The 20,570-nt window shown below is 41.0% G+C and overlaps 1 protein-coding gene across 7 annotated transcripts in view; it reads right to left on the bottom strand.

Annotated features, from left to right (window-relative positions):
- exoc3l2b (exocyst complex component 3-like 2b) overlaps window positions 1-20,570 on the bottom strand; it is a 227,356-nt gene that overhangs the window by 105,600 nt on the left and 101,186 nt on the right. For all 7 annotated transcript variants that reach the window (XM_076281811.1, XM_076281810.1, XM_076281807.1 and 4 more), the window contains one exon: window positions 11,233-11,459. In XM_076281811.1, coding sequence (XP_076137926.1) covers window positions 11,233-11,459 — 227 coding nt within the window. The remainder of the gene's footprint in view (window positions 1-11,232; window positions 11,460-20,570) is intronic.

Here is a 20,570-nt window from a genome sequence, read left to right as displayed (position 1 = left end):
TATATCTACAGTGGGCATTGCTTCGATTTGGCCAGCTTCCCTCGCGGTCCGCGCGCGGGATCACGCGGTATCTCGCGACTTTAATTTGTATTTTTCCAGTGACACTGCAACGACGCTGCAACAACTCAAACAACCGGCATATGTCTCTTGTGAGCAGGGTGTCTCATAAAAAGAAATGGAGCCTGGAAAACCCTGCACAGACTTCACTACAGACTTTAGCAGACTGGTTTAGAAATAATTTAATAGCCAGAAATATGCCTGCCCTGCCCTAATAAAGAAATATTTGGTTAACTGCGAGTGAATCCCGTTTGCAGCCGTAGAAGAAACGCAGGACAAATGAAACATTCTGGTTTTCTCCGAGTGCAACGATGATAGACAGACATCATGCCTTCCTGTTACGTCCTGTTATCACGGAGTTACAGGCGATAAACGATTTTTGATGGTCACAAGTTTACTTCATTAGCGGTTTATTTTTTTGATTATTAAAGAGTGTTTTTCATTTAAAGGTTTGACTTCGTGCTTATTCAGTAGAGCATTTAGTGCTCTTCCCAATCCCAGACGTTCACATTGCATGTTTGTTTGTAATGGATGCAACCGCGAGCTACGCGTTTGACGGCAATGAGTTGTTAACAGACATGAACCAAGACATATAGCCCAGCAGCAATCTAGGGACTGTTCGTTATTTATTGAAGAGGCCACCGGAGGAATTTTGAGTGCTTCAGTCAAAAGTTGCATGACCCTCCCTTGCCTGCTAGAAATTGTTCAATGACCCTCCGACAGAATTGTTACAAAAGACATGACCCTCCCCTGCCAATTGTCGCTGTCTTCCGCCCGCGCTGCTTTGCGCCACAGCCACACACTGTGATAACGTTCTTAAATCAATCTTTCCCGTGAGCTTGCATGCTACCAGTCCTTCCTTTTCAAATGTGTTGCGCCTGTTTGCACAATTTCACAAATAATCATATGTGATTAATAATCTAATAACTTTTTCCGTGTTTCTCACATATTTTAACCCTTAAAGGAACACACCACCCAATGTCAGTAGTAATATATGTTCTTACCTTAACTTTCACGAGTTGAGTCATACCTCTCCCGTGTCCGTACGTGCACTCAAACGCTCTGGTGCGCGGCTGGACTGTGTTAGCATGTTGCTATGCTAGCGGGCTTTGACGGCAACTAAGCGTAGAAGTAATCAAAAACATCCACGTTTTACCGACTTAAATACAGTTGCACGAGTAGTTGATAGAAATGCTACGGCCACGCAACGTGAAACGTGGCGATTTTCCAAGCGAATAAACCGGAGAACTACAATGTGTGGCGCAATAGCACTTGGGAGTACTTCGACCTAGCGTAGTAGTATTGTTAACACCTAATTGTAGATCCTATCCACCACAGAGTTTAGAATCCATGCTGGATCGACCCTCAGCCTCTCCCTCCCCTCTGAGCGAGAGAGAGGCACACACACTAGAGATGCGCTGATGGGCTATTATTTCAACCATAACTGCACAGCAGTTTGTTTTAATGTAGGCTATATGGGTGATGCAGCGCTGCTGACGTGAGACTAGAAAGCCCTTGCCTGTACTAGAAAGACTGATCCAATGCAGCAAATATATTAAAAGGCTAAAGTCGTACATTGGCTATGTTGTAGCCTATCCCCAGAATATCAGCAGCAAACTCAGTCTCTGTCTCGCAAAACAGTCTCCAAATAAAACGCACATCGGGCTGTTGCCTATTCTGCCAGCTTGTGACAATATATCGTCCAAAATGCTTGATTGCATTGCATTCTCCACATTTTTAGCTACATTTTCATGTACCACATCAGCATTTTTGTTCAGTGAATCTTTTGTAAATTGCTTTACAATTACCGTCGGGCCTATAGGCCTATTGCCAGGCTTGCCTCAGCTTCGGTCACGTCCTTTTACAATTTTATCATTGTAATAAAAAACTCAATTTGCCACATCATTTCAACATGCTCCTGGCCTACTAATTAATGCCTATTGTACTTTATTTTTTGCAAAAAGAAAGAAATCCTTGATAAAATAACAAGTCATTCACATTATAGGCTACTTTACACACTGTTATGTCAGGGTGACTGACAAGCCTGTTCTGAAGACTCCCATTCATTTTGACTGCACGAGCGCGTCTTTTTCAGACAGACAGCATTTTATAGCAGGCCATCGGACAAATATGACGCCTCGATAGCCTATTAAAGAAACTCCGACTCCATTCATTCTGAAAGTCCACCGCACAACGTGCATGTTCACATTTTTAGTAACAACCGCCAAACTTGCTTGCTTGCCTTATCTAAGTTTTCCGACTATTTTTCGTAGGCCCTATACCTTCTTTTTCCGCTGGATGTTATTGAGTTTGTAGAAGTTTTAGCTCTTACGTTCTGAACATCTCGCACTGCCATCGCCCGATGTCATTTCTGAGTCATTTCACTCTCTGTCTCTCTTTTAAATGCCTATTCCCTGAATGGTAGGCTACAATTATGTGTTTTATATAGGCCTATAGGCTAATATCGAAACAAAATAACCCAGGCAGTCTCATCTAGGATATAACACAGGTTGAAGTCAATCAAGTTGGTTCTATTTAGGGAGGTGAATGTGTGTAAACATCTGTAGATGACTCAGAAATGACATCGGAAGACAAGGAGTGAATAGTGGCAGAGGCAAGCCGAAGGCTGCTGACAAGGGCCCGACGCTATTGTAAAGCAATTTACAAAAGATTCACTGAACAAAAATGCTGATGTGGTACATGAAAATGTAGCTAAAAATGTGGAGAATGCAATGCAATCAAGCATTTTGGACGATATATTGTCACAAGCTGGCAGAATAGGCAACAGGCCAATGTGCGTTTTATTTGGAGACTGTTTTGCCAGACAGAGACTGAGTTTGCTGCTGATATTCTGGGGATAGGCTACAACATAGCCAATGTACGACTTTAGCCTTTTAATATATTTGCTGCATTGGATCAGTCTTTCTAGAACAGACAAGGGCTTTCTAGCCTCACGTCAGCAGCGCTGCATCACCCATAGCCTATTAAAACAACCAGCGGATGGTGGGCGGGTGTGGTTTCGAAAATTGGTCAAAAAACTTTGGTGCTGATGGATGATAAGTTTTGCTATGCAGTTATGGTTGAAATAATAGCCCATCAGCGCATCTCTAGTGTGTGTGCCTCTCTCTCGCTCAGAGGGGAGGGAGAGGCTGAGGGTCGATCCAGCATGGATTCTAAACTCTGTGGTGGATAGGATCTACAATTAGGTGTTAACAATACTACTACGCTAGGTCGAAGTACTCCCACACATTGTAGTTCTCCGGTTTATTCGCTTGGAAAATCGCCACGTTTCATGTTGCGTGGCCGTAGCATTTCTATCAACTACTCGTGCAACTGTATTTAAGTCGGTAAAACGTGGATGTTTTTGATTACTTCTACGCTTAATTGCCGTCAAAGCCCGCTAGCATAGCAACATACTAACACAGTCCAGCCGCGCACCAGAGCGTTTGAGTGCACGTACGGACACGGGAGAGGTATGACTCAACTCGTGAAAGTTAAGGTAAGAACATATATTACTACTGACATTGGGTGGCGTGTTCCTTTAAGGCGCCAGAGTTTTTTTTTCGAAACGTTCGATTTTGACATCTTCATTTCAAAAGGCTATATCTTAAAAGTGATCAGAGATAGAGACTTTCTATAAATTAGAGAAATATTAAGGATGACCCAAAGTTTATGTAGAGATTAAATGTTTATATCTAATTTGCATATTATGACGTCATATGGTGGCGGCCATCTTGGATTATAGAATTTTCATGAAAAGTTGCATGTTTGAATGATAAAATGCACCATTCCCCCCCCCCAAAATGTCCCTCACCTTCTGTATGCTATATTGCAGTGTTTCCCAAACTTTTTTTCTGGCGACCCACTTTTTAAAAATGACAGACCATCGCGACCCATTTCACTTCAAATCTACCCTGCAACCACCAACATTGTTTTAGGTCACAGGTTCTCCAACTTTTCTAGGCCTCCCCCAACCATACATTGCTATAGGATCTAGATAGATAGATCCTGCTTTGAACACGGTAGTGTTGCATTTTGAGCACCATCAGCGTGAAAAGTTGGAAATGACTACTGAAAAGATACGTTTTAATGCGCAACCGAGAGTTTGTGGAAATTCTCGCATGTTGCGCATTCGTCAGCATAGTAAAGCTGTTTCTGTATTTCTAAAAAAACATGTTGTAGGCTACGTTGCGTTGCAGACAAATGGGTCCATAACACTGTGGACGTCAATTCCGATGTAAACAGCAAATAACTCAAGTCGTTATATTGTATTATATTATATAGTCGTTATATCAGAACAAGAGGCTTTTGGGCAATAGCCGGAAGAATGCGCCTTTACTTTGGAGTTTGCGAGGTAGAAAACGAGAGAAATAGTGTTTAAAATGTCTATTTAAATTGTAGCCTAATATAATGCACTGTTGTGCATTTTAAATCAGAAATAAGAATGTGAGGAGGTTGCTATTAACTTTAAAGATTGCATCTACAATCGAAACTATCTGCATGCAATTGAATATCCTTATCCGGTCTATGGATGTCTGCTTTAGTTGACAGCACGGTCACTAGATTTTAATCAGTAAAGTTGAGGAACTGCATCTGTTAATGTTCGTGCAAATAGGCGGATTCATGTCCCTTGCAGTTTGCAACTGCGAGGTACAGGTCATGGCAGGCGCCCCACAGAACGGTTTCATTTTGAGAGGTAGATATCCATGCTCCGGCTTCCCCTCTGCGATGCGTTCGTCCCCCAGTTTCATGAGCTTTTATGACAAAACCGTAACTGTGGTAGTTAACAAACTACATCCTAATAGAAAACTGTTAACTTTCCTGGTATCAAATGACAAATGGTATCAGTTAGACCTATAACACAACATAAATTGTGCTGGGCTGGCGACCCAAATAAATTCTCCTGCGACCCACCCGTGGGTCGCGACCCAGACTTTGGGAAACACTGCTATATTGGACAATACTGAATGCTCAGGTAAATAGTAAGTAGTAAACAAACTGTGTAAATCATTACTAATAAATGGCAGAAACAAACCAAATGCATATAGCGGTAGGCTGGCCTTTTGCTGTAGAGATTTTCAATTTTCTACATACAGTAGGCACTCTGATTCCATGAATGGGGCACATATATATATTATTCAGATGACACACAAACACAAGTAGACAAGACCTGTTTAGTTCAAAAGCTCACTTGCTACGGCAAGGCACAGATCAGGAGTGAGATGACGAGACAAGACAAGAGACAATGTTTGAGACAATTTTTTTTTTTTTTTTTTTTTTTGTTGTTTTCTTAGCTGACAAAGACACACACATCACAAGGACATGAACACACAAAAAAGAACACATAGTGTATGTCCTAAATGGTCAGGGAAATAGATAGCAAATCAACAGTGTAAATCATTACTAATAGGCTAAATGGCTGACATTTCTTTTTTTTATGTAGCAGGCTGTAGAGATAATGACTCCCTATCCATACAGGGCCAGCATTCCCATCATCTTGTGATAGACTATGCATGGCCTAATGGCTCCCCTGCCCCGTGTCACCACCTCTGCTCCTGCTGCGAGCAGCATGGCCAGATCTACCTCCCACGCGCGCCGAGTGGAGAGAATTTGCACAGCTCGGACTAGGCCTACTGTCATTCTCATTGCGACTCCCCACACTGCCTCTACATTCCCCCCCCTAACTGTCCTATGAGCACTTCGACCTCGTCTAACATACCCAGTGGCATTAGACAAAGGCTCCGATTGCGGAGAGGCACACGGTCAGAAGACAGAAGCTAGCGCTACATGGACATTACCTCCAGCCTCGTTCGCCACACCACTAACACCCTGCTAACTTCCCGATGAACACTCCGACCCCGTGAAACATTATTCCCACCACTGACATTGGGCTAACGAATCAATGTTTGTGCTTGGTGTAAGCTAAACTCTCACTTTGTCCAGCTGCATCATTGCAAGGCAGGGACGCATCTGAAGCCTCACTAAACGAATCACCGTCATTTTCTGAAGGCAGATATTCCCCTTCAGGATCAATAGAAGACCCAACACTTCATTTGGGGTAAACGTTTTTGATGCCATTAGATGATAATCTAATGCAAATACTCGCTGACGTTGACAATATCGCTCTGATAAAGTAGCTCACACGCACACTAGCTCCGGTATTGCACGCACTGATTCAATGCAGCTGTAGCGCGAAAGTTTTGTTTAAAGCATGACCTTTTTTGGACTCGGGGATGACTTATGACATGTCTGCCATCTAGTGGAGTGGAGGTCGAACGAAATATGACACCCTATTTGACTAAATCGGCCGTTTTATTCAGTACCGCATCTTGTCGAGTAAACTCGACCGTGGCGCCTAGAGGGTTAACTTCCCCCCCGCTGTCTTGCCGTTTTAATGTTTTCCCGTAGAATATCCCATATTTTAATACTCTCATAACAGCCCTGCATCGGGCCTGTCTCTGTGTTGCCCTGTTGCTACCCCTTGCCCTTCCAACGAAACAGATGTCTTCAAATCATCGTTTTCCTTGCTTGAAGGCGAACTTAGAATGATGTTAACCTATTTAAGTTTAACGGCGTGATTGTCGTGAGAGCACGATTCATTGGCGCTTGCATGTTCGGCCTTATGTCTACGTGCGCACCTGAGGCTACTCAGCTACTAGAGAAAGAATTTCCCCTGTTTGTATGTTCACTCCAAGTTGGCCTACCATAACTTACCAACTCTGCACTGTAGACCCTAACTGGCTATTTATATTTTTCTGTGAAATAAGCAAATGTATTTGTTATTGTATTTGCAGAATTACGCACTAGGCTACTTGGAACATAACACATTTGACAAAGGACAGATGTATGTTATAGTGACAAAATATTAACTTTCAGTGTTTTACGATGTCTTTGTCATGGGGAATTATTTTTCCCCATGCATTTATTCTAGGCTACTGTCAGTAACTGCCGTGAGAGAAGCGGGTTCTGTGTTTCGTTCATGTCAGTGACTGACGCGAGAGAAGCGGGGTCTGTGTTGCGTTGCGTTCATTTATTTTCAATTGGGCATGCCGTGCCGTGTCGTCCACAGCTCAGTTCTCACAAAGCCGAATTTACTCCTTTTGAAACAATGAGTGCGCACGTTTGTATGGTTATATTGCTTGACAGGGGGGGTCCCAAGCAGCTTTCAGCCATAAGGCTACTTTGAGAACATTTCCTAATTCACCCGACACTAATATTCAAAATATTGAAAACTATTTCGGCATAGCCTATTAACTGACCACCCGATTCACGTTGACTGGGGGGCAGGGGGGCCATCAGACATTTGTGCCCAGTTAATCCGGCCCTGCACACCTTCCCACCAGCTGTGACAGCTTAAAAGAAGTCAAGAGAACTCCTAACTCACAGACCTATTCACAAACCGGTTTTGTGGCATTTCGCCTGTTTTGAAATCCTCTGCGGTTACAGGAGCTTCCAATCGTGAGGAAGCAATTTTGCACTGTAGGCATAACTCAAATGTCGCTCACTGGTCCAGAAAAGCAACTGTTGCATCAAAGAATTTATAACCACATGCTCTCATTGATTGTATGATTGCACTATTTGTGGTATGCAGGCATTGTACAACGGGGGCCCCATATCCAGTATTCACAGAATCATCACATATCCAGTTCAACAACAATTAAATTAGATATAGTCACCTACCAATGAAACAGAGGGCGCTTGTTTTATTGAGCAGGTCTTGCATAGAAGCCATAATAAGGCCATATCTGTGTATTATTTGAAATTTTAGGCTATGGTAAGTTTATTTTTCTTCACATAGGATGTTAGTGTGCCGTGGGACATTTTAAGTGTCAAAAGTGTGCCGTGGCACAAAAAAGGTTGAAAAACACTGGCATAACTAACATGCAATAACGCTACCAACAACAACCAAAACTAGGCTACTCATTGTCAACATGTAAATTAAATGTAACATTATTGTGAATCAAATTAAAATGTTCTCTTTTGCAAAAGTAGGCATAGGCATAGTAACAGATTAATTTAATAATGTTACAAAGAACTACATCAATCCGTATGTTTCATTAGGCTACTAGGCTATTTGTTTTGCCTTACTCTTGATTCATTTAGGCTAGGCCTTTTTATTCAGTTATTCATCATCTTCTGTCCTTGTGTAGCGCACGCATTCTCAGACCTGTCACCTGCCACTCATCGTAAGGGAGGTGTTTGGAATCATTCCCGCGTTACAATCATCAGCCAATCAAGGTGGTCACTTCAGTCAAGCTCGTGCATGAGTAATGACGTCATCCATAGCAATGAAGACTCACTCTTAGTTTAGGAGTTGTCATTTTTCCTTACTAAGAGTAGGTCAGAAAGGCTTTGTGAATAACTGAATAAGAGAAACTCCTAGCTAAAATCTTTTATTGCTATTTAGGAGTATTCCTAGTGGTAAGATAAAAGGCTTTGTGAATATGGCCCCTGGTGTCTAACCCAATGCATAGGCCATTTACATAAAATAATGGTCGAATATTACTGATGATCATTGTTATTTAAGAAGATGCGATGCGATGGTGCGTGTAGGGCACCAAAAACATCTTGCTCGTAAAAAATCATCATACCGCATATTGTGGCGGGTCTGTTATTTAGCCTACTTACTGTAGTAGGCTGCGCAAACCACAGGCCTTTAGCCTATTTTGGGCAAGCCTACAGTAATCCTCCTACCCCCGCTACCACAGCTGTGGATAGTGTGGCATGCTCACGCGTTATGTCTCCTTCTTGCCAACTTGAAGGCCTATAGCGCAACCATTTACGTCTTCATAAAAAACAACTTGCCAGATATGCCTTCATATCTTTGGGCTTAATTCAGCATTTTGTTCTTCCACTGGAAATTACTCTTCTACATTTGCTGCCTGATGCAACCTTTCTGTTTTTATTGTTTAGAAAATGTTTGAGATCTTGAGTTAATGCATTAAACATTGTTTGCTGGTAACCTGCCACATAGCCTACAGATTCTTGTGTGCGTACATTCTCTATTCTCTCCAAAATGTGCCAATTCTATAGGCTGGCCAAGTGCATAATTCTGCAGCATAAAGCAGATGTAGCCTATTTGTTTATTGTACAGAAAAATAAAAATAACCTGTCAAGCAGTCAATTGACTAGATTGCAGTCAAGAAGTAGGATAAATTAATTTATGAAACCAAAACGTGCGTCATAGTTGTCTAAGCTTCTATTGTGTAGCCTGTTAAAAATGTCACTAGATAGTATTAAATCGCCAACATTGTTTTCTGCAGAAGCCTACCCTAGGCTACAGATTAATTCTGAACAGTTATTTCTCTATAATAAATTAGCGTTTGCGATTGACAACGTTGTGATAAGTAGGCTATAGCACTAACTTTGCAAAGTTAACTTGAATGCATCAATTTTGAACAAAGTTGTGTAGGCTACACCACGCCCATACTGACAATAACGTAGACAGCAAATTTAGGTATTTTTCCGTTTTGTGGAGCGGCACCGGTAGGCTATCAAAAGCAGATTTCAATTTTCGTTACCACTGTGTGCAGCCAAGCCTTAAGCCATACCCAAGTAGCCTAAATCGAGGTAATGTTTAATTATGCATGATTTATTTTGTTATTGAATTCGTAGGCTGGGATTCCTCTCGGCAACAATTATGTTTAAAGGTAGCCTCCTGTTTTTCAGAAGGGGCGGCAGGCAGGCTACTGACAGAGCAACGTATAGTCGCAGAGCGACGCACAGTGGCTGAAAGTTGTCTGTTGTCTGTAAAACTCAAAATTACCACGTTTTCATTAAATGCGGATGAGGCAACAAATGGAAATATGAACAATATCTCGAATGTTCTGATTCGTTACTTTGATGAGGAAATGGGAAGTCTTGCAAACTTGATTTTATATATTTTACTTGGTGTTGAATTGCATATTGACAAGAAAAGAAAAAAATCTCCCCTTTAAACACTTTTGGCCTGAAGTAATTAAATAAGAGTGTAAGTTAAAGCCCTTCTACAATATTGCTGCAGTAGAAAAGAACAGCAATGGCTTGTCAGCAATGGTCAGGGATGGTACTGAAATATTGTTTTGTTCATCAGGAAAACGTAATCTCAATCAAAAACACTCTCAATTCGCCTTATTCACATGGCGGCCATTGGCGGCTAAAACGAGGCTACAGGGTACACAAACCATAGGATTGTTAGGTTCTATGCATTCACCTGTAGGTGGCATTAATTATATAGTAAGTGTACCCTGTAGCCCCTGTAGTTTTGGTTTAAACAATGGCCGCCGTGTGAATAAGGTGAATACTCCCTTTGCTGTTTGCATCTTTTTGTACATTAAAAATCAATAGGTCGTGACCTCAAAAGGGGTGCTATCTCTATAGATAGATATGAACAATGTATGACTTATGGCCTGAAAAAAGTTCAGTCAAACGATTTTTTTTTTTCACTTTAATCCCTGTAACCAGTGGGCCACGGCTGCCCACAAACTAGCATCAGTAAAGCGTTACTATGACCACAAAGCCTACTATAGCCTACCATAAAGTGAGCTAATTAATCTGTTCCTATATCAGGTGATTTTGTAGTTCTTCAGAGCCCTATTTTTATGATCCCTGCTGTCTGTACCACGTCCCCTACGGACACTATGATCACGTTTATCACTGCCACCTCAAGATTCATTATCAAGATTGTATCAACATCTATTAAACTATCTGCCTATCAACATGCATTAAACTATCTGCCTAGCAACATCCATTTAAAACTATCTCTCTATCCACATTCAACTTTTAAACTATCTACTTTTAAACTATCAATATTAATTAAACTTTGTGTATCAACATCCATTAAACTAGCTGTCTATCATCATTCATTAAACTATCTGTCCATCATCATTCATTAAAATATATGTCTTATCAATATTCATTAAATTGTCTGTCTATAAATATTCATTAAATTATCTGTCTATCAACAACTTTTAAACTATTGACATTAGACTTTTAAACTGTCTACGTTTACACTATCAACTTTCATTATACTATGCAACCACCATACCTATCCTAGCAACACAGTAGTAACCATCTGTTTTAGCTATACATGATATTTTACATTACAATTTTTGCATTTTCAGGCACTGGTAATTCCTTGGAATTGCATTTCTAGTTATTATTATAATACACCCCATGGGCCAGATCAGGTCATACCTGACAGGGGTTCCCTGGCCTTCACTTCAGGGAACTCCTCCACAGGCCCCTCTTCAGGCCCTTGGGAGGATGACTGGTCCAAACTTGACTCCCTCTTGTGCTTATTTCGACCAACAAGCTTCAGGAAGGAGAGGCGCCGGCTGCTCTGGTCAGCATCACTGTCACAAGAGAGATCTCCAGAGGGCAGGCTTTCTTTGCGCAGACTCTCTCGACATCTCCCTGCAATGCTGTTAAGGATGGCAAGTTTAGAAAACAGAACATAACTTAAGTGACCAGAGTGATAAATGGTAACAGCGAAGAGCAAAACAATAGAAAAACACCACAACACACCAGAAGTTGGAGTGGAATGGAGCTGTCAATAACTTGATGAGTTCTGCAACATCATTTAAAAAGCAGAGGAAAGCAAAGCAGAGACAAATTACATCAGTTGTGTCTGGAATCTCAATTTCAGTATTTGCATCACATCACAGTATTTGCATAACACTGAGATATAGTATTGTTGCCATAAACCATAAAAAGTGTTTCCTTCAAATTAGTACACAGAAATAAAATTATTGTTTATAGTATATAATATAGTAGTGGTGGACGATATGGACAAAAACTAATATCTCGATATTTTTTGTGATTTTGATGATAACGATAATTAGTCGATATCCTTTTTAAAAAATTGTAGAAGTCTGAGTTACTTTACAGCTCATTATTTATGAATAGCATCAATACAATAATAACCAATAACCTATCCTGTGACTTTTTAACCAAATCAACCAATGCATTGTCACTCTATGACACATTTCCAATTTTGTCCACTTGTGTGTGTGGCAATGACATGGTCTAGCCAGCTACATTAGAGAAGATGACTAGGCCTAAGAGAAAGTCTGAAGCTGAACTAAGCAGACCAACAGAGTACATCTAAGTTATTTCCTTCGATGCTTTGTTGAAGAGAAATCATGTAGGCTAGCATTCCAAGTTACAGAATAGAAACTAATGCGTTAGCTTATGGCTAATGTATATGAGAAATCCCATAGAGATGCTAACGGTTAGCATAATCGATACACGTAGATATTTAGAGCGAACTTCAGTCCATTTACAAAAGGGTTACATGAGAAGAGTTCTTTGTTTACAACTGACTATTAAAATACTCAAAGGCAAATGTCCATATAATACCATGTAGAAAAAATGTGACTGTCTCATCAATGCTATGTGAACAGAAGTAGCTGCACAAAATCCCAAGTAGGCTAAGTCTTGATCTCGCTACACAAAATAAACATTAGGCCTGCGTGTGACAACGTGGACCCACCAGCGATCATGTGACACTTGCTCTGCTGCAGCAGGGCTTCTCTTGCATACACCTCCTGGATTTAGTGAATTTATGGGGTTTCAATGCGTGATTTCGAGTGTTTTTCCCCCATAAGTAATTTAAATACTCAATGTAAATTTGCACATCGTTAAAACAATAATCACGATTTTATCGCAGACGATATATCGCCCACGCCTATAATATAGTATATAATGAGTATATAAAATCAGTGATATGTTCAGTTATGTACTGTATATCTCCCAGTCAGGGCACCAGTAGGGTGGCATAATTTCTAACACTTCATTAGTTGTTCTATTCAGATAATACACAATCTCCGTTCAGGAGAGGGAGGAGAGATAGGCCATGGTAGAGATGGTAGAAGATATACTGTAGAATTATAGTATTTTTCTTATTAATATCTTAATTTCCAAGAACAATGAAAGGTGTAATATGTGTGACACAAGCTGCTTATGTTGCTTGTGACACAGCCTCTCTCTTCAACATATGCCACCATAGGCTGACCTTATAGACAGATGTAGGCCTCTGCTCTATTCATTGTCCATTCATTGGATTCATGAATTAATTTAGGCACAGGTGGACTCCGATCAAGTTGTAGAAGCATCTCAAGGACCATTGATAGAAGTAGGATGCACCTGGAGCTCAACTGTAAGTGTCATAACAAGGGGTCTGAATACTTATGTACAGTAATGTGCTGTTTGTGCCTATTCCCCCTCCAGTCAGGGTGACACCCCTCCACCTCGCCTTTGTGTGTGTGTGAGCCACCTGCAAGGTAGGCCTACGAGCACTCGTGCAGCCCTGGGCATGAATGAAACCGTTTTTAATTAAACGTAATTTACAGACATCGTACAACACTGACAGCTTATAATTTGTCACTAGCAACTATATCTGTCCTCCATCAAATACAGTTGCATTTTCAGCTCTGAACGAAACTGTTCAGGAGTTATTGAAGTAGAAGTCAAACGTGGGTTGTTTCATGAAATAAATTAAACAGGTGCGGGTAATATCGTAGCCTACAACACAGCTAATATTTTGTCACTAGAGACTATATCGCACAACACTGACTATATCATTGATATACTTATTGATATTAACCATCTCACCATATATCTCTCTTTCTTCCCCCCTTACCTCACTTGTGAGGTATACCATTACCAGTCATCAGCCATCCTTGTGTTTGGCCCTCATCTCACTCATCTCACCTGAAGTCCCATCCCTACGACTGCCCTATCATCGCCTATTGCTGTTCCCATGCCCGGATTCCTGGCCCATGCAGCCTAGTGACCCACTACTTGCCCTTTGACAACTCCTAACCCCCCTGGACAATTCCATTTCCTACACTGGACTATTTGAACTTTCTGACACTAAATAGGATTCATGCATTATCATACTGGATATGTATGTAACCATCCCACCTCTTGTAACATACAGTACACCTCAGGTGGCTTTAAACACAATGTTCTATTCTCTACATCTAACTAACTTATCACATACAGACCTTACTATTCTGTAACTGACCCTAGGCAGATCGGTCAGGCCCTTGAGTCGTGGATCTGCTCAAGGTTTCTTTCTATATGGGCCCGTCCCAATACCTCCCCTTCCCCTAGATTTTTGCCCTAACCCTCGTTTTTGCGCATGCACGTGTAGGGGTAGGGTGTCCCATTACTTTAGGGAGCAAGGGGAAGTGCTATTTTCCCCTTAAAATCAACCCTCAAAATTAAGCCAGGACCGATGCAGGCTTAAAACGAAGTGGGAGATGAAATTACCCAGGATACCGTGTTTTGCACTGTTGGTGTTGTACTTTTTGCACCTTGACACTCACTCTCTTGAGCACCTTGTCATGCACACATAACTAAGGACTATGGTTGGACTACTTTTTGCACATTCACCATGACACTCACTCCCTTTAGCACCTTACCAGTCCCGGCCCTGTTACTACAAGCGTCTTATGCTTGATCACCCTCAAGCACATTGGACTTAATTTAATTTATGTAGTGTATTTAGTATTTAGTTTTGTTAGTTTTTCTTATCTTTCTTATCTTCTACTGTCTTTATTATACAGTGGAGTTTAGTTATATGTTTATACTTATACTTATGTTTACCATTTCTGCTGTAAGTGCATGTTGTGTGTGATGTCTGTATGCTACGGAGACCCTTGAATTTCCCCTTGGGGATCAATAAAGTAACTATCTATCTATCTAGCTTAGCGAGCTGGCCAAAGTTTTCAACCAAGATGGCGGACACCGCTGGAAAGGAACAATTGCATTGCTCATTTAGTTTCGCAAAAAAGCATATTATTTCGAAATATGTTGGAATATGTTAGTTTGATGCACATCCAATGGACTGTTGAGTTTTGAACACTAATGTTAGAAAATATCTCACAAAACTATCTGACGATATTCATGATATCTGCTGAGTGCTTTAAGAGTGTCTGCCCATCAAATAACGTTATATATCTGATCTGGGTAGTTTCGTCAATATTTAGGATGTGTGTTCCGGCGTTCACATGAACACGAATGAAAATAGTAGTAGGCTACTACCGGTAGACACGTCGACGCTGCGCGTGACGTAGGTGAGCATGTTCGCTACGCTAATTTACATATAACGGTGTCCCAATTCATAGGGAAAGATCTTCACCCCCACTTCCCTCATCGAGGGGACTTTACTGTCGAGGGCAATCTAAACCAAGTGGAAGTTTTAAGGGGGGAGAAATGAGATGGGCCCTATGTATCTCCAATTCTAGGGAGTTTTTCCTCGCCCCTGTTACTCGTGGGCCTTCTTTTCTTTTCTCTGATTGTCTTACATTCTGTAAAGCGCCACGGGACGTGTAAGGTTTTGGCGCTCTATAAGTGAAATTAAATTAAAATTTAAAATTGACAACCAATATTTTCTCACTAGCAACCTGGGTCAATGACGTATAAGGTTTTTCAACAGGCCAAATATATATAAAAAAAAATAAGAATTTGAAAATGAGGAAATATCTAACCTTTAAGGACACCAATTTTCTTAGTGAATGAATAATGTATCATAAATAAATCAATGTTCTTCCTTAAAATACAGGGGTCATAAGTATTCCCACCCCTATGTTAAATTCCCATAGAGACAGGCAGATTTTTATTTTTAAAGGCCAGTTATTTCATGGATCCAGAATACTGTGCATCCTGATAAAGTTACCTTGGCCTTTGGAATTAAAATAGCCCCACATCATCACATACCCTTCACCATACCTAGAGATTGGCATGGGTGTTATTTCAGTACACCTAATAGGCTAACTGAAATAACACCCATGCCAATCTCTAGGTATGGTGAAGGGTATGTGATGATGTATCATCATGTATGTATTTTAGTTAGCATGATAGATATATTGTGATGTATAAGCGAGTAATAGGCCTACTGTTTAACAGAGATAGATGGAGAGAGAGTGAGTGTGTGTGTGTGTGTGAGAGAGAGAGAGAGAGAGAGAGAGAGAGAGAGATTGAGTGTGTGTGAGAGAGAGAAAGTGATACAGAAATTAAATGGGGAAGTTTTTAGAGTATGGTAAAATAGCCAAAATAAAACAGTTAAGCAAACAAATTTAAACCAAAAAAGATGATTAAACAAATTTGATGATGTTGCTCAATCATCACTAATCAGTTAGTACACTAAGATTCTGGAGTAAAAGATCAGGCAGTGTGCCAAGAGACCTGCCCCAATAGGCATCATTGGACCATTAAACCATACAATGATCCAAAACATACAGCCAAACAAGGCAAGAAATTGTTAACAGAGAACAATGCCAACATTTTAGAGTGGCCCAGCCAGAGTCCAGACCTCAATCAGTCAAAAAAGTTATAGCACAAGGCCAAAGTGATGGTAAATAATCGTTCTTGTCTCAAAACCCAGATTACTGCTAAAAAGGTGCAGTCTGCAATCATTGTGGAGGCATGGAGAGGCTTGGTAGGTATTATAAGAACAATTTCAAGAACTTTGATGGCACATAAAGATGTTTCCATTGATTATTTAAAAAGGGTATGACTAATTTTTGACATGCCATTTTTCATAAAAATGTTAAAAAAAGATAAAAACGACTATTTTTTTGATTCCATGTTTCTAACACATTGTCTTACAACCTTTTGCCATGTGGCAGTGTCATTTTCAGTCAAAACAAACATATTGGTCAAGAGAAAATCAACATTACATCAATATTTGCCAGGGGTATGAATAATTTTGTTCTTAACTGTATGTGGAAGTAATGTAAAATAAAACTAAACAACCTATTCACTATCAGACCTGTCTTTTTTGTTATTTTAGATGGAGGGAGAGAAGTACGTGCAACTGGGATCAGAGGCGATTCTAGAGTCTGTGGGGGCCCCAAGCAAAAATTCCAAGGGGGCCCTACCGACAAGTTTTATAACCATTATGTTATATCACCATTAGGTTATTATGTTAAATAATAAAAATACAAAAAGCGTATTATAAAAATTCTTATATTTTGAAATGTATCTTGGTGTATGCACTCATAATGATTCTCTACATCGTTTTACTGCATTGGCCATGAACAAAGTAGAAGCAAAAAAGGGGTTTCTTTGTTGAACAAATTGGGATGCAATGTGAGCCTTGAATTGGATGCCATGCAGGAATTTGCTAGGATTTCAAAACCGGATTATGAACATGCTTTGCCACAAAAACAGATACAAATTTGTAAAGCTATATGAAGTTATGATTTTGCTGTCACTTTGTCTGTTTTATAACCAATGATGTACTTGGTATCAAATGATAGCTCTGTGTCTCCTCTTTCATCTGACATGCGTGGCATATCTATCCGATCACAGGTCTGTGAGTAATTTAAACGAGAGTAATGGGTGTGCAGCGTTGGTTTGTGTACATGACGTTATTATTTTGCAGTTACTTCGTCTGTTTTTATAAGCCAAAAGGATCGATATGGTACCAATGGATAGCCCTGTGTCTCCTCTTTCATCTGATACGCTTGCCATATCTATGCGATCACGGGTTTGCGAGTAATTCAAACAAGAAACAGACAAGTGCATAGTCTTGTTGGAAAGCCCCACTTCTGCTCTGTCACTCAAGTTTTATCTCGCTGCAATGAACAGTTCCGGAGCAATGTAACAAAGAAGAAATGGTCTATTTTTTGACGCACTTTGCGTCAATCGGGTTCTAACAAATTAACGTGTATGCTTGGTCCTTACTGCATCGCGATTAACATGTTATGGCTGACAGCCCTAATACAAACATAACGTTAACCATCTCCTTGCTTAACTAGTTATAACTGCCGCTAGCTAGCTGACGTTTACTGTCGTATAGATGTAGCAAACCATGTTCAATCTTTCTGGCAATTAACATTAGCCTACTATAACTTCATTGAGTAGGCTAAATGGCAAAATCCGATGTTGATCCGTCATCACTGCACCCTCGATTGACGTTTACCACAGTTGCCTAAATATATGCGGATTCTTTGAACTTTTTTGAACACAGATCCGCTGTTCATAAGGCCATAGCATAGGGCCTACATATGCACGTACTGTTTGTAGGTACAACAGGGCAGGAGCACGCAAAATACATCATTCAATCTCAAATTCTCGCTTGACCCACTGGCAAACGCACTGAGACCAGGTCGGGGGCCCCCTAGCGGTTCGGGGCTCCAAGCAGTTGCTTGGTTTGCCTGTTGACAAGGTGCGCCTCTGACTGGGATGAAAGCAGCCGACTGCTGATGGCAAACATGACCCAAAGCCTCCCATCATCCTCAGCTGGGAAAGCATGTTTCTGGTTGTGATAAGAGTGTTGCTTATAACAAAAATGACAGGGATTATAGTGATAATAGTTTAGTTAGATTTGTAATTCAATTTGTACTTTTCTTATCTGACAATTTCTTTATTTTGAGTTTGGTCAAGTCCCATGTCAGGTAGAAAGCATACACTTTGCCTATCCTTCTAACACAGACAGAGACACCAACTCCAATAGCATTTACACCCCATCGTCTGCTAGGCTTAGATGGACACACACACACACACACCAACATGCCACAGCTGTGTAATGAACTTATAGTGAAAGAACAAGGCGAGTGTTTTCAAGGTAACGTCTTTACTACGAATCTCACGCAGAATACATTCACACAAGAACTTAAAGATTTGCGGAAAACAACACACACAATTCTACTTCCTGTAATTTCAAACTAGGGGTTAACACAAAGTCCATCCATAGTACAGGACTGTAAAATAATATAAGGTTAGGGCCTAATTGGAAAATAATTCTAAATTCACAACATCCACCCGCCCCATGAACTACAGTTCATCATCTAATTAACCTCCACAGGTCTTCTGAGCAGTCTGCCAGTTGATGTTCGCACAACACATGAACGAATCAGTCCATCTCTACCAGGGAACAGTTCTGTTACGAGTCCCATTTTCCAAGTCTGCCTAGGAGTGTTGTCCTCTCCAATCAAGCACAACGCCAATGGCCAGTGTAGTGGCCATTGGCGTTACACATCGATGAGCCGATCTTAGGTCTATTAGATAATCCTTCTTCCAGCATCTCCAAAATCTGTCCAAAAGTCTCTCTCTGTATTTCCATCTTCGACACATGTCCTCTCTGTTCACACTACCTGTATGCGACTCAATTGAAGCCTTGGGTGGCAAAGAAGTCAATCGCTTTCCCACCAAAAAATGAGCAGGAGTTAGGGGCTGGGGCTCATTGGCGTCATCGTGTATATAAGACAGAGGCCTAGAATTAAGCACAGCCTCTACTTCAGTGAGCGTGGTGCTCAACTCCTCAAAGTTCAGTGTGGCTCTCTTTAAACACTCCTTTATTGACCTCACAAGCCTCTCCCAGAACCCCCCCCCCCCACCAAGCTGCTCGTTCAGCAATATATTTCCAGGTAATGCCTTTGTTTGTGAAGAATTCAATGACTTCACCTACTCTAAATTATTTCCACAATTCCTTTAAATCCTGGTTGGCTCTTTTAAAGGTCTTTGCATTGTCAGAGTAAATGGTCTTACATAATCCTCGCCTGGCAATGAATCTCCTTAAGGCTAGTAGAAAGTTTTCTGCAGTCTGATCTGAGACCAACTCCAAATGTACTGCCCGTGTAACAGCACATGTAAATAAAGCAATGTATGCCTTTCTCAGTTGACCATTAGCCTTGACATACAATGGGCCAGCAGTCGACCCCGGTCACCTGAAATGGCGGGGACTCCGTAACTATATCTCGGGGTAAGGGGGCTGTTGCCTGCTGAGCTGGTTTTGCCTTGAGTCTTCTGCAAATATAACAATGTCCTATAATCTGCTTAACAAGCTGCCTCCCCCTTAGAACCCAATACCTCTCCCTCAACTGCACTAGAGTATCCCTCACCCCAGCATGCATTACCTCCTCATGACAATGTTGAACCAGCAACTCAGAGTATCGGTGCGCCTTGGGTAGCACCCATGGATGTCGCTCTCTAAAACTGAACTCGGATTGCTGTAACCTCCCTCCCAAACTGACAAGACCATTTGCATCCAAGAATGGCTCCAGATATCTGATTTTTGAATCTCTTCCAACGTTTTTCCCTGATTTCAGTTGATTTATTTCCTGGTTGAAACTGCATTCTTGGATCATCCTCACCCAGTATGTTTCGGCGGTCATGAGCTCCTCTGCAGTAAGTTCTCCTGTTCGTTTCAGGGTGAGCGGGCATTGACAATGAACCGCTGCACCCAGCTGTGATTCTCAGTACAATTTTTAACCTGCTATATTTTGTCAGGTCCAACAGCAATTCAATTTGTTCAGCACTAGTTAATTCAACAGCAACATGAGATCCTGTCCTTAGATCTGCGTTTGCTTCGTTGGTTATAGAGGGTTCATCAATTACAGGTGGTTCAGCGGCTACCATAGAGGAGGAAGGTCCCCTCCACCACAACTCAGTGTTTATGAGACTCTGTGCACTCTGCCCTCTTGTGGGTAGGTCAGCAGGATTGTTTTTGCCATTACAATGGGTCCAGGACTCAGGATTAGTAAGGCTCTGTATTTCAGTCACTCTATTTGCCACAAAGA

This window comes from Alosa pseudoharengus, unplaced genomic scaffold (genome assembly GCF_046254945.1).
Source record: "Alosa pseudoharengus isolate Yale_2024_CS ecotype anadromous, Long Island Sound unplaced genomic scaffold, YU_APseudo_1.1 YU_APseudo_1.1_scf_13, whole genome shotgun sequence".
NCBI lineage: Eukaryota > Metazoa > Chordata > Actinopteri > Clupeiformes > Clupeidae > Alosa > Alosa pseudoharengus.
The sequence above is the reverse complement of the archived record's forward strand: the minus strand, read 5'-3'. Positions and strand labels throughout refer to the sequence as shown.